This window comes from Natator depressus, chromosome 1, assembly GCF_965152275.1.
Source record: "Natator depressus isolate rNatDep1 chromosome 1, rNatDep2.hap1, whole genome shotgun sequence".
Classification (NCBI taxonomy): Eukaryota; Metazoa; Chordata; order Testudines; family Cheloniidae; genus Natator; species Natator depressus.
Window position 1 is genome coordinate 25364850 of NC_134234.1, and position 13191 is coordinate 25378040.

At 43.9% G+C, this 13191-nt stretch overlaps 1 protein-coding gene across 1 annotated transcript in view; it reads left to right on the forward strand.

Moving 5' to 3' along the window:
* LOC141981079 (cyclic nucleotide-binding domain-containing protein 2-like) overlaps positions 1–13191 on the forward strand; it is a 125109-nt gene that overhangs the window by 87021 nt on the left and 24897 nt on the right. Inside the window, exon 14 of the mRNA XM_074942883.1 lies at positions 4305–4535. Within this exon, the coding sequence (XP_074798984.1) occupies positions 4305–4535 (231 nt within the window). The remainder of the gene's footprint in view (positions 1–4304; positions 4536–13191) is intronic.

Sequence of the window (13191 nt, forward strand, 5' to 3'; positions counted from 1 at the left end):
TCTGCTACAGCCTTGGCTCAGAGACTTGTGTCTTTTAGGTCATGCAGTAGAGCCTCATGCATTAAGCTCCAGAGGTGCCGGGATTGAACGCGGCCACCAATGACCAGGGTCTGTCAGCGTTACATGTGTATCCTGTGGAGGAACAGGGACAAAGACCCTGTTGCTCTCAGCTCCCATTTCCACAGAGTGTGGGAGTGCTGGGTGGGGTGAGGAAGATTGAAGGAAAGTGAAACTGAAAGACGGACAGAGAGAGAAAGATCCTGTAGAAGTATGTGGGAGTTTTGCCATTGGCAAAAGGTATTGTGATTTAGCCCAGTGTGTGGAGATTTTAATGAGTCAAATGAAGACAGCTAAATAATTTAAGCAAACTATAGACAGACAGCAAAAATCCCCTGTCCTTCTCAGTACCCAGCAAGGTAAGCAGCCATGTCCCCTGTGCATTATCCAAACTGTATAGTTATCCCCTAAAGAACCCTTCTCTCCCGGCAGGGCTCTGTGACAAACTCCTGCCAAAAATATTTGATGGCTCATGGCAGAGAGTAGATTATGATTATATTGAAGTACAGGAGCTCTTATGATTCACTCAAAATTGGTATTAATACATATGGAAATCCATCTGGATAGTGGAAAACTTAGTCTGTACATTTCCAGTTTTACCTGGTGACATTAAAATGAATAAATCTAAGGAGCTGCACCCTATTATGCAGGTTTCAATGGAGTGAAGCAAATAGAGAGGGTTGGTGGCAAATAGAGAGGCACAGTAGAAACACACAGATATCTCCTTCCTCAAAGAGTTTGCATTCTAAATAAACAAGACAGTTGAAGGGTATAACATCAAGCAGAAGGTTAGGGTCTGGGGCACGTAGTGGTTAAGTGATTTGACCAAGGTCACATGGGAAATCTGTGGCAGAGCTAGGACTTCAACTGCCTGCATCTGAGTCCAATGCTTTAACTACAAGACCATCCTTTCTCTATATGGGCTTTTCCTAGCAGGATCAAGGAAGGAGAAGCATTAGTAAGGCAGCCTTAATAAAGAGGAGAAAGAGTTGAAGATAAAGGGTGGGATCCACAAAGGGACTTAGGCATTGCAATTCTGAGTATCATGGTGCCTAGAAAATCACAGGATAGCACTGCGATCCCCAAAGCCTGAGTTAGGTGCCTAGGTTCCCTATACAATGAACCGGTCGAGATAGGTACCTTAGACTACAGATCACAAAGCCAGCACACTAGGCAGGGAACTGCCTAAACTAGCCAAAGGGAGATGCCAACCAGAGGCGTATGTGCTAGGCCCCACCTCTCTCATGGAGTTAGGTGCCTAAGTCTGGGCTGCAGAGAGATACTTAGCTCTGCTTGTGATCCATGAATCAGGGACAGATAGACATTTGGCTGATTAGGTTGCCTGCAGGGCCCAAAACAAAACAGCTGTGGGTGGGAAACAACCTCCCTTTTAAACTTTACCTTAGTAGTTAGGGTACTCAGGTGGTGGGAGACCCCAAGTTCAAGTCCCCCCTGTGATGGGTTCCCCGGGGTACTACCTGGAACTGGGGTATAACTAAGCCCCCTGATCCACCAGTCTGGGCTCCCTCTAATACTGTACTGCTGTAGCAAGGAACAAAGCCTTCCAGCCTGCACTTTCATCAGCATAGATACAGATAGGGGCACACCCAGCTGCAGTTACAAGCAGGCTCTTTGACCAGCCACTGCATGGGAAAGCTACTCCCAGCTCCTTAGGTATTCACCCTCTCTGGAGTATAAACCCAAAATTATACTGTCTTGTGCTGCACAGGGAACTGTACAGTGTAAGCTCATAAATTTTGCCCCCTCCCTCAATGTGGAGAGGAATATGCAACAGCCTTTTGCCCCGAGTTATAACTCCCACACACTGGTTTAGAGAAAGCAAAAACAAGTTTGTTAACTACAAAAGATAGATTTTAAGTGATTATAAGTGATAGCAAACAGATCAAAGCAGATTACCTAGCAAATAAACAAAAAACACAAACTAAAACTTAATATGCTGAATAGATTGGTTATGAATTAGTACATTATCACCATAAGGGATGATACAATTAGGCTGCAGATTCTTAAGGGAGAAGCTGCACTTGCTTACAGCTTGGAATCCCCAGATGTTCCACTCACAGGCTAAAAATCCCTTTAGCCTGGGTCCAGCACTTCTCCCAGTTCAATCTTTGTTCCTCAGGTGTTTCCAGGAGTCTTCTTGTGTGGAGAGCGAAGAACCCCAGATGATGTCATGCCACGCCTTATATAGCTTTTGCATATGGCGGGAACCCTTTGTTTCAAAGCTTGGTTCCCAGACCCATCTGTGGAAAGGCACTGACATCCCAAAATGGAGTCGAGAGACATGTGGTCACATCACATGTCTTTGTAAAGTCCTAGCAGCCATTACTCGGAGGTTGTCTGTAGTGTTCTCAGGAAGGCTCCCCAGGTGGGAGATAAGCTTCTCCTAAGGCCTATTGCTTTTTCCTAATGGCTCATTGCCCTGAATAAGCCCTTCCCCACCCACAATCTAGACTGAAAACATCTTGTTTAGTGGGTATTACCGAGGTGTAACTACATTTGAAATACAGATACATAGTCAATATTCATAACTTCAGATACAAAAATGATACATGCATACAAATAGGATAATCATAGTCAGCAAATCATAACCTTTCCAATGCCACCTCACATGACTTATCTTGCATAAAATACATTATGATTATGTGATAATCATATCATAATAATATTACTGTGAAGAATATGGGGTGCAATGTCACCCCTGCCCCCGTCTGATGAGAAGAGATTTGCCACATCTCAGGTGAGTGTCCTAACCACTGGCCAATGTGATATCTGAGGTGGGGCTCCCTCAATCTCTCCTATTCAAGTTGTTCCACTTAAATTAAATAATTAAATATTCATTGAGCCAGAAAAAGAGTTAGAATGACTCTGTAGCCTAGTGGTTAGGGCACTCACTTTTGAGGTGGTAGAGCCCTGTTCAAATCCCTTCTCCCCCCCGCAGAGAAGGGGGGACTTGAGCCCCCATATCCCAGGTGAGTACCTATCCAGTAGGCTAAAGGTTATAATGGAGGTCCTGCTCTTCCCCAACCCCAGCTGTTTTGGGTGAACTCACCTGACTGGTAGGCAGCCTCTGAGCCCACCTACCAGACTGGGTCCCACACGCAACTTTGGCGGCCGAACACCTATCTTCCCCAGTTTGTGAATTGCTCTGGGTCTTAGGCATATGGAAGCCTATTACAAGGCAGTAGTGCGCATCCTCAGGTGGGAGACAGGTGCCCGAGGGCCTAGTGCGAGGTTGCAGTGTGCACACTCAGAGGCAAAAACTTAGGTGCTGAGTGAGTTTAGGTGCCTAAGGGGTTTGGCGGCAGCCGAGCTGGAGTGTTGTAGATCCCAGTGGTGCCTAAAAATGGGACTTAGATGCCTAAGTACCTTCATGGATCACACCCAAGTTTTCCAATATTGCAAACTCAATTTATTGACACCAGTAGTCCCACTGACTTCAGTGACATTACTGGAGAAAACAAAGGTTTGCAGAATCAACCCCAAAGGGAGAAGAAGATGCTCAACTGACCTTTGATTATCGGTGTCTCAATTTGTGGGTCCATCAGTGGCCCCTTTTGAAAACATACACTAAGTGAGCCATTGCCTGTGAAAAAGAGGAAGCAAAATTGAATAAAATACATTTTACAAGCCCGATTTCCCTCTTCACTTACCAGCTAAAGCTGGAGCACAGGCTTCTCTGTGTGTTCTGCAACAGCAAGTGACACAACCCCAGTACCTATAATAGCAGTCTATACATTGTTATAGATTTTTAGGACATCATTAACTGTACCAGTGGCAAAATAGATCTCTGCTGTCAGGCTACCTCCATGTTCCAGGACACACTAAGTCACATTTGAACCTTTACTCCACAGCTGTACTTAGTAGAGTATCTGGTCTATAATATTTTCCTCCCTGTGAGTGAGATTTTCTCCTATGGAGACAGTCAGCACAAAGCTTATACTTCACATCAGACTCACTTATGGTCTGGAAACAGGGATTAAGTGATGCTCAATTCATGTGCTGTGTCCCTGTGCTGACAGGGTTACTGCCACAGCTTTCTTTCCAATCTCACAGATAACATTCTGGTTTTGAAACCAGGAGAGTTTGTAAATTACAGTCCACACTGAGCTTTGTGATAATGATGTATTATCAACTCCTGTCTTGAAATGGCAACATCAGTGCATTTCTAAAAGGCCAATTCTAGATCCATTTACTCAAATGAATTACTTTATGTATCATTTCGGCAGAGGGAATCTGAGAGTCAGAAGGCTCCATTCTCCGATACTTTTAATAAAGAGGAGTGCCTCTTACCAGTGCTACAGAAAGAAAAAAGAACAGCTGAGCACCAACAACCAGAATCAAGGTACACCCAAAAGGCTGTGATTACGGACACGGAAGAGAGCACTAGACTAAAGGAAGGAGGGGAAGCTGCACACAAATACATTCACATTCAAACTCTCCAAACAGGTGATATCTTTGTAAGTATGTACTTAGCCCTCAGACGACCCTAAAAGAAAACACTGGGGATAATTGAACAATGCCTATCTCTTGGATATGGAGCATTTAGCCAAAAGAGCTGCTCTCATTTGATACATGTTTTGTGCATATTTATTAGTTGGCCTTTTAAATTCCTTTTCTTCTAAGAACAGTTACACATATAAAACCAGTGATAATCATAGCAGGTAAAGATAGAACTTCATTCCCTTTTTTATGGAAAGGGAAGCCTGCTAAAGAAATAAATGGAGCCAATTAAATATAATTACAAATTCCTTGGAGTTAAAATGTGCTGTGTACTGGCAGAAAATGCAATTTGCCATATGGCATTGGAAATATCCGGAGCAACTCTTTTCCTCTTCAGGTTTTCTGCAGACTGAGCATGGACTTGGATTATTTGGGGCTTTAAGGATTTGAATTATGCAAGGAAGCTGACTGAATGCCCCAAAGCAGCGGAGAGCCGAGTTCAGTTCATAATATAAAAAGTAGTCTAGTTTTTGAAGTCTTTTAATAAAAGTCTGCAGTTTCAATTTTCAGGAGGGGGTTGGGAAAGCTTCAGAAACTTTTACATGGTCAGGGCCAGATTCTAATCTCCTCACTCTGTTGAATAGCGGTCTATTGCATGAACACTCCCATTAACTTCAGGGGTCTATCTGCAGAGGTAGGTGCTCCTCACTGAGTAGGCTATCAGAATGGCACAACATGCTGACGGAATGTTGGGAATCATTAAGAAAGGGATAAATAATAAGACAGAAAATATCACATTGCCTCTATATAAATCCATGGTACGCCCACATTTTGAATACTGCGGGCAGATCTGGTTGTCCCATCTCAAAAAAGATATATTAGAATTGGAAAAATTTGGGGAAAGGTTCAGAAAAAGGCAACAAAAATGATTAGGGGTATAAAACAGCTGCCGTATGTGGAGAGATTAATAAGACTTGGACTTTTCAGCTTGGAAAAGAGATGACTAAGGAGGGATATGATAGAGATCTATAAAATCATGACTGGTGTGGAGAAAGTAAATAAGGAAGTGTTATTTACTCCTTCTCATAACACAAGAACTAGGGGTCACCAAATGAAATGAATAGGCAGCAGATTTAAAACAAACAAAAGGAAGTATTTCTTCACACAATGCACAGTCAGTCTGTGGAACTCTTTGCCAGAGGATCTTGTGAAGGCCAAGACTATTACAGGGATCAAAAAAGAACTAGATAAATTCGTGGAGAATAGGTCCATCAATGGCTATTATCCAGGATGGGCAGGGATGGTGTCCCTAGCCTTTGTTTGTCAGAAGCTAGGAGTGGGCAACAGGGGATGGATCACTTGATGATTACCTGTTCTGTTCATTCCCTCTGAAACACCTGACATTGGCCACTGTGAGATACAGGATACTGGGCTAGATGGATCTTTGGTCTGACCCAGTATGGCCGTTTGTATGTTCTTATGTGTCTATATTTGACTGCTTAACATGTAAATTGCCTGGAGCAAAAAGAAAAGAAAAATGGAGATATGACTCTTTACTTAACATGGCCATTGGATTATAGAAAAATAATCCAAAACTGGAGTTCGCTTTGCAACTACCTAGGTTCATTTGGATATCTTTTTCTATCTAAAATGTCAAGCTTGTCATTAAAAGTTGGCTAACATGGCTCATGCTTTAAGGGGAATGCTATTGAGGGACAATAAAAGAAGCTACAGTAATTAAAATAACTTGTCATGGGAAGAACCTCTCCACAAGACACTATGTTATCTCTTTTTAAAAAGAGCAGCTATGGATTTCTACCCTTATCAGTGTTTTCCCACCGTTCATATTTAAGATATGTATCAAAAATCCAGCTGAGAAATACCCATCTTGATCTCCAAGATTTATATCTCACTGTAAAATTGCTCTCCAAGTGTCTAAGCTCCCCCCACTTCTTTTTTGCTGTGAAACGGATACTTAGGGATCCAAACTAATACATGTAAAGCCTCACGTAGAAATGAAATAAGAGATCATTTTCAAGCTATAAAAGTATATTCTGCTCTTACAACAACAAAATTGCCTTAATTAGAGCTGTAGTTCTGTTTTCAGTGTTTTTTCTCTCTTTAATTTAATGGCCTTGTTAATGTCATCAGGTCAATAAAGTCAGCAGTATCTTTAACTTATACAACTGGTGGAGATTTTTATCAAGCTTTACTGCTCATATGAACATAAGCAGGGCTGTCCCTAACCATTTTGGTGCCCTATGCAGCCCCCCCCCCCCGTGGGGTGTGTGTGTGTGGCCCCAGGCCTCCCCGGGGGACTGGCCCCAGGCCTCCACGGGGGGGCAGGAGCAGGCCTGGAGGGCAGGGGGAAAACCGCCTCCCAGCACCCACCGGCGGAGCAGAGCAGGTTGGGGCCGGGTCATTCCACTTCCTGCCGCCCAGTGTGTGCAGGGCGGGCTCAACACCGCACTCACGAGGCAGCGGGAAGTGGAGTGACCTGGCCCCAGCCTGCTTCGCTCTGCTCCCCTGGCTCCCAGCCTTGGAGTTTGGGGGGCGGGGTGGAACTGCCCCCCAGCAATCACCGGCAGCAGGAAGTGGAGCTACTTGGCCCCAACTTGCTCCACTCCGGCGTGGCGCAGAGGGGGCTGGGGCTGGGTAGCTCCACTTACCGCTGCCTGGTGAGTGCAGGGCCCCCGACCCCTGCTGCAGTCCTCAGGGGAAGGGGTGGAGTGGGGGCAGGGCTGGGGCGGAGCAGGGCTGGGAAGAGGCGGGGCTGGGGTGGAGCAGGGGCCGGGGCCATGGGGAAGAAGCAGAGCAGGGGGTGGAGCAGCACGCAGCTGCGTAGTGCACCAATTTCCTGGTGCTCTAAGCAGCTGCATACTTTGTGTATGAGTAAGGACGGCCCTGAACATAAGAACGGCCATACTGAATCAGACCAATGGTCCATCTAGCCCACTATCCTGTCTTCCAACTGTGGTCAATGCCAGTTGCTTCAGAGGAAATGAACAGAACCCGTAACCAAGTGATCCATCCTCTGTCGACCTATTCCCAGCTTCTGGGAAACAGAGGCTTAGGGACACTTCAGAGCATGGTTTTACATCCGTGCCCATTCCGGCTAATAGCCATTGATGGACCTATTTCATGAACTTATCTAGTTATTTTTTGAACTTTGTTATAGTCTTGGCCTTCACAAAGAGTTCCACAGACTGACTGTGCATTGTGTGAAGAAATACTTCCTTTTGTTTGTTTTAAATCTGCTGCCTATTCATTTCATTTGGTGACCCCTAGTTCTTGTGTTATGAGAAGGAGTAAATAACACTTCCTTATTTACTTTCTTCACACCAGTCATGATTTTATAGACCTCTACCATATCCCCCCTTAGTCATCTCTTTTCCAAGCTGAAAAGTCCAAATCTTATTAATATCTCCTCAGATGGAAGTTGCTCCATAAACCTAATCATTTTTGTTGCCCTTTTCTGAACCTTTTCCAGTTCCAATATATCTTTTTTCAGATGGGGCGACCACATCAGCATGCAGTATTCCATGGATTTATATAGAGGCAATATGATATTTTCTGTCTTATTATCTATCCCTTTCCTAATGACCCCCAACATTCTGTTAGCCTTTTTGACTGCTGCTGCACATTGAGTGGATGTTTTCAGAGAACTATCCACAATGACTCCAAGATCTCTTTCTTGAGTGGTAACAGCTAATTTAGACCCCGTCATTTTCTATGTATAGTTGAGATTATGTTTTCCAATGTGCATTACTTTGCATTTATGAACACTGAATCTGATTTGCCATTTTGTGAGATCTCTTTGTAACTCTTCGCAGTCTGCTTTGGACTTAACTATCTTGAGTAGTTTTGTATCATCTGCAAATTTTGCCACCTTACTATTTACCCCTTTTTCCAGATCATTTCTGAATATGCTGAATGGTACAGTCCCTGGGAGACACCATGATTTACCTCTCTCCATTCTGAAAACTGACCATTTATTCCTACCCTTTGTTTCCTATCCTTTAACCAGTTACTGACCCAGGAGAGGACCTTCCCTCTTATCCCATGACAGCTTACTTTGCTTAAGAGTCTTTGGTGAGAGACCTTGTCAAAGGCTTTCTGAAAATCTAAGTACACTATATCCACTGGATTGCCCTTGTCCACATGCTTGTTGACCCCCTCAGAGAATTCTAGTAGATTGGTGAGGCATGATTTCCTTTCACAAAAGCCATGTTCACTCTTCCCCAACAAATCCACATAGGATAATTGTGATGTGTAGATTTTCCTCTCTTTAAAGTACACACATATCCCAGGAACAAATAGACCACTGCCTGTGTTGATAGACCTACTGGTTTGCCAAGTGGTTTTCTTTCCATTCTGCCTGTAAATTCAAGGATTAATTGCCATATCTCATCAGAGCAATGAATATTGCACACCTAGACAAGGTAATAGATGCAGGACAACTCCCAGATTGGCTGCTGGTACCTAAAAGGTTTTTGATAGCAATGGAACATGCGAAATATCTACTAACATTAGGGATGGTTGAATGGGTGGGGTTAAGCTGGTTAACATTTTTGAAATTTCAACTACACTTTCCATTAAAATTTTGATAAAAAAAGGGGTGAACTTTAACAGTTTTCACAAAAAATCCATCCCATTTTTAAATAGCTCTATTAAGTACCCTCCAAACCTTTAAAAAAAACTTGAACTGAACATGGAACCAAAACATTTTTGAGGTTGAAAATTTGTCCTGACTTTTTTTTTTTGGCCAGACTTTATCCCCATGTGCTTCTGCAATGCCAGGTTCCAGGTGGGACAGGGACTGGATGTAATAAAAATTCCATGAGACAGGCTGTTTTTGTGCTAGTCTTAGGCCAATCTGGTTAAGCATCCAAATTTCCAGTTATTTTCACAGTGGTCAAATCCGGGTCCTGTTGAAGTCAGTGGCAATATTACCAGGATCACAATGGGATCAGATTTTGCCCACAGACCTGAGAACATTGGGCTTTATCCTTCAGACAGCTGGAACACCCCACCTCCCAGCTTCCACTGCAGCCAACATAAAGGTGTTTAGCTCTCTTTGCCTTTCCCCTGCGCCCCCCTTCTCCTCTAACTTGCTAAATACAGCTCAGCCACACTGGAGACTGTGGCACTCTGTACCATTTCAGTACAGTAGACCTGATTCTCTGTTGCCCTGCATGTTGTGCCCTCATTTATATCTTTGCAAATTGAGCATAAAATGTAATCAAATCAGAAAGGTAGGGCCTGAGTCTCATTTACCCTAATGCCCCTTTACAGTGCTCTCAAAGTGTAAAAGGATTTTAAGTGGGTACAAATATAATTGAGACCTATTATACTATATTTAGTTGGGGTTGGTCCTGTTTTGAGCAGGGGGCTGGACTAGATGACCTCCTGAGGTCTCTTCCAACCCTAATCTTCTATGGTTCTATAATAAGGCCTTGTTATATTGCCAGAGCACTGTAAAGAGGCTTAAGGCCTGACCTACTCCTAGTTTTTCAACTGGAATCACTATTTTGTTTGGAGGTGTGATTATTTTATCAATATAATTCTTCTGGTACACCCCTAGTGTGGACACAGTTATACTGGTATAAAGGTGTCTGTCAGAAGGGGTCAGGGGTCCAACCTACCTCTGCTGGGCTCTACAAGGGGGAATGAGGCAGCTCAGGTTGACCTGGGAGTAGGTAACTCACAGAATAACTGGGAGCAGTTAAATAGGCAGGAAAGCACTCGGGTGTGATAAAAGGTTAAGGGCCTCAGTTAGAGGGAATGCCTGAGGAGGAAGCTGCCAGAGAGATACTGCAGAGAGAGGGTCCCTCCAGCACACCAGTGAGAAGCTGCCTGAGAAGCCAACATTCTACATAGGGAGAAGCAGGGCAAGAGGCTGGGGAAGCCTACAGATGAGAGGAGGTATGATGTAGCTCAGGGAGCAGCAAGGGCCTGAGAAGGATTGGGTCTGGCTGTTCCAGAAAAAGGGCCCTGAGCTGGAAACTAGTGGAGTGGGTGGGCCTGCGTTCCCCTACCTACTCCAGCCAAGGACGTTGGAGAAGAAGGCTCTAAACCCAGGAGACCCAGGGCTTTCTAACCCCCATTAGAGCCATGGAACTTCTGACTCCCATTATCCTGAAGGGGACAGAGACTATTAGAGGGGTGCTGTATGGAACTAGAGGTGCTGGGGGTGCTGCCTCACCCCCTGGCTAGAAGTGGTTTCCATCATGTACAGGCTTTACAGTTTTGTTCAGTGGCTTTCAGCACCCCCCCATACAAATTGCTCCAATACCACTAGACTATAAAGACCTGGCCAGAGGGATGAGTCATAACAAGGAGTTGATGAACACAGCATAGGGGTGCATGGAGTCAGGTGATGTAGCTCCACATCCTGCCACAAGGGAACGCAACAGATAATGGTCTTATATTACAGGGCCTTGTACTGGTATAGCCTATTCCCTTTCTCATACAGGAAAAATATTTACTGGTGTAAGCACATAACTGCATCCACACTAGAGGGCCTGCAATGCTTTTATGATTCCGGCCTATTTAAAACAGTTCAATTTTTATGTGTAAACAATGCCTTAGTGTAAATGCAAATCGGGCCCTTGCAGTTTCAGACCCACTTTGTACTCATTTCCACGCATGTAAATGGTATACAATTGACAAGGCGACAGAGAATCAGAGTGTTGGGGTTGTACTCATATCTCACACCAATGATCTTGAAGTGAGATTACTGACGTACGTGGAGTTGCCCCTGATTACACTGGTGTAAGTGTGCTTGGGATCAAATCTCCTCATGAGGAGAAAAATCCCCCTTAAGTTCTGCCCAGCAAACAAAAATCCTGTGGTTGCCTGAAACAGAGGAGCTGTTGGTACTCAGCTCCCAGTACCGTGTGTTCTGAGATTTCAAGCCGACTCCACGTGTGCCTATAGCCCAGTAATCATTCCCTAAACACACTGTTCACTGAGCATGGGAAGCCAGGATAGAAATGCTATTTTTGCATGGAAATTACCTTTTGTCTAGTTTTAGTGAATCAGTTTAAATTTTCTAGTTTTAGTGAATCAGATGCACTTGGTTTCACAAACAGTAGAATTTCTTTTGTAAACCTTACCCCATTGTTTGCATGTCAACAACATATGTATCCTTTAATTAATATTGATTGCATATATGTTGTGGGAGTATGGGGCCACAGTTCAATACTGAATGGGGACCAACCATTGGCTATAACTCCTCTGGACACCAGATGCTCTCAAATGAGAACAAGGACAATCTGTATCTTAACTATGAACTACAGTATACAACGTACTGGTTTCTTTACATCTGTGCCACTGCCCTCTATTGGAATATGAGGAGCTTGCTTATGTACAGTTAATGTTATGTATCTGTTTTTATTTATGGATTCGCACTGTACAAATGCAGAAGACAGAGTCCATGCCCTCAAATTGCTCATAATTAATTTCAGGTATGAACAGTATTATTATTATTTATTTATAGCCCCTAAAGGCCCCCATTGAGATTGGGCCCATCCCCCTTGTGTTGGGCAGTGTACAAACACACAGTAAGACACAATCTCTGCTCAGAAAAGCTTACAGTCTAGGCAGACAAGGGGTGGGAGAAAAGCAGCATCATTCTCTTCCATCACCCTCATTTTAGAGATGGTGAACAAAGGTACAGCACCACAGACGGCCAGATGTTTAAATGTATTGAGGCACCTAAAGATACAGGTAGGCATTTGGTGAGATTTTCAAAAGCAGATTCAGGCACCTAATCCCCTAGGCACCTGTCTGCATCTTTAAGGGTCCAAATACCTTTAAAAATCTGGCCCTAAGTGACTTCCCAAGGCCAGTCCCAAAGTCTGTGGTACAAACAGGGCTCAACTCCAGGCTCTCTTAGGTTTAGTACAATGCCTTAAGCAGTAGTGCATCCTCCTAACAATAGCGTTTGTATTCCTATCAGGTGAAATGCTCCTCCCTGCAAATGGCCTCTCTTAATTCCCACTTCAGCACTTGAAACAGGGTTGAAGCCAGACTCAAGTGGTGCATACCCTGGGTGCTGGCTCTCTGCAGAGCGTGAAGGTACAGGCTCGTAGCAGATCAGCTTTTTTTTTAAAATTCAACTGTCTGTTTGACTCTGGGTATCACATCTGCCTATCAGAGATGACAATGAAGTGCCTCCTGACTGTTTCAGAGTTAAGCGGCATCATTATGATAGTAAAATCTGCAAGAAGATAGAAAAACAAGTTTGTCTCAGTACTTGGAACACTTCACATCAATTCCTGCTTAAACTGAATCATAATTAAAGGTGAGACAGCCAATTACCCACCATTCCCATGATTAGGTGTGTACCCCCCACTGTTAAAGACACGAGAAGTGCTTCTGAAGTGATTGGCACATTCCAAACAGGACAACATATTCTCTCTGTCATTAATTTAGATAATCTACCAGACTGCACCTACAGCATAACAATGGAGATTTTGATAGTGGAAGGGTTGAAACTGGCAGAGCTCTGGGTATCTTCTATAAATATAAAAGCATTAGCTTTACTTGAGTAGTTAAAAAGGACAAAACACTGTCCCCCTAAAGATGCTTACATAAATTAGCCTTTCTGCAGAATCTATAGCAGGGCTAGTAAATTACGATAGAGAGTTCAGGCCCCCGGCTGTGGCT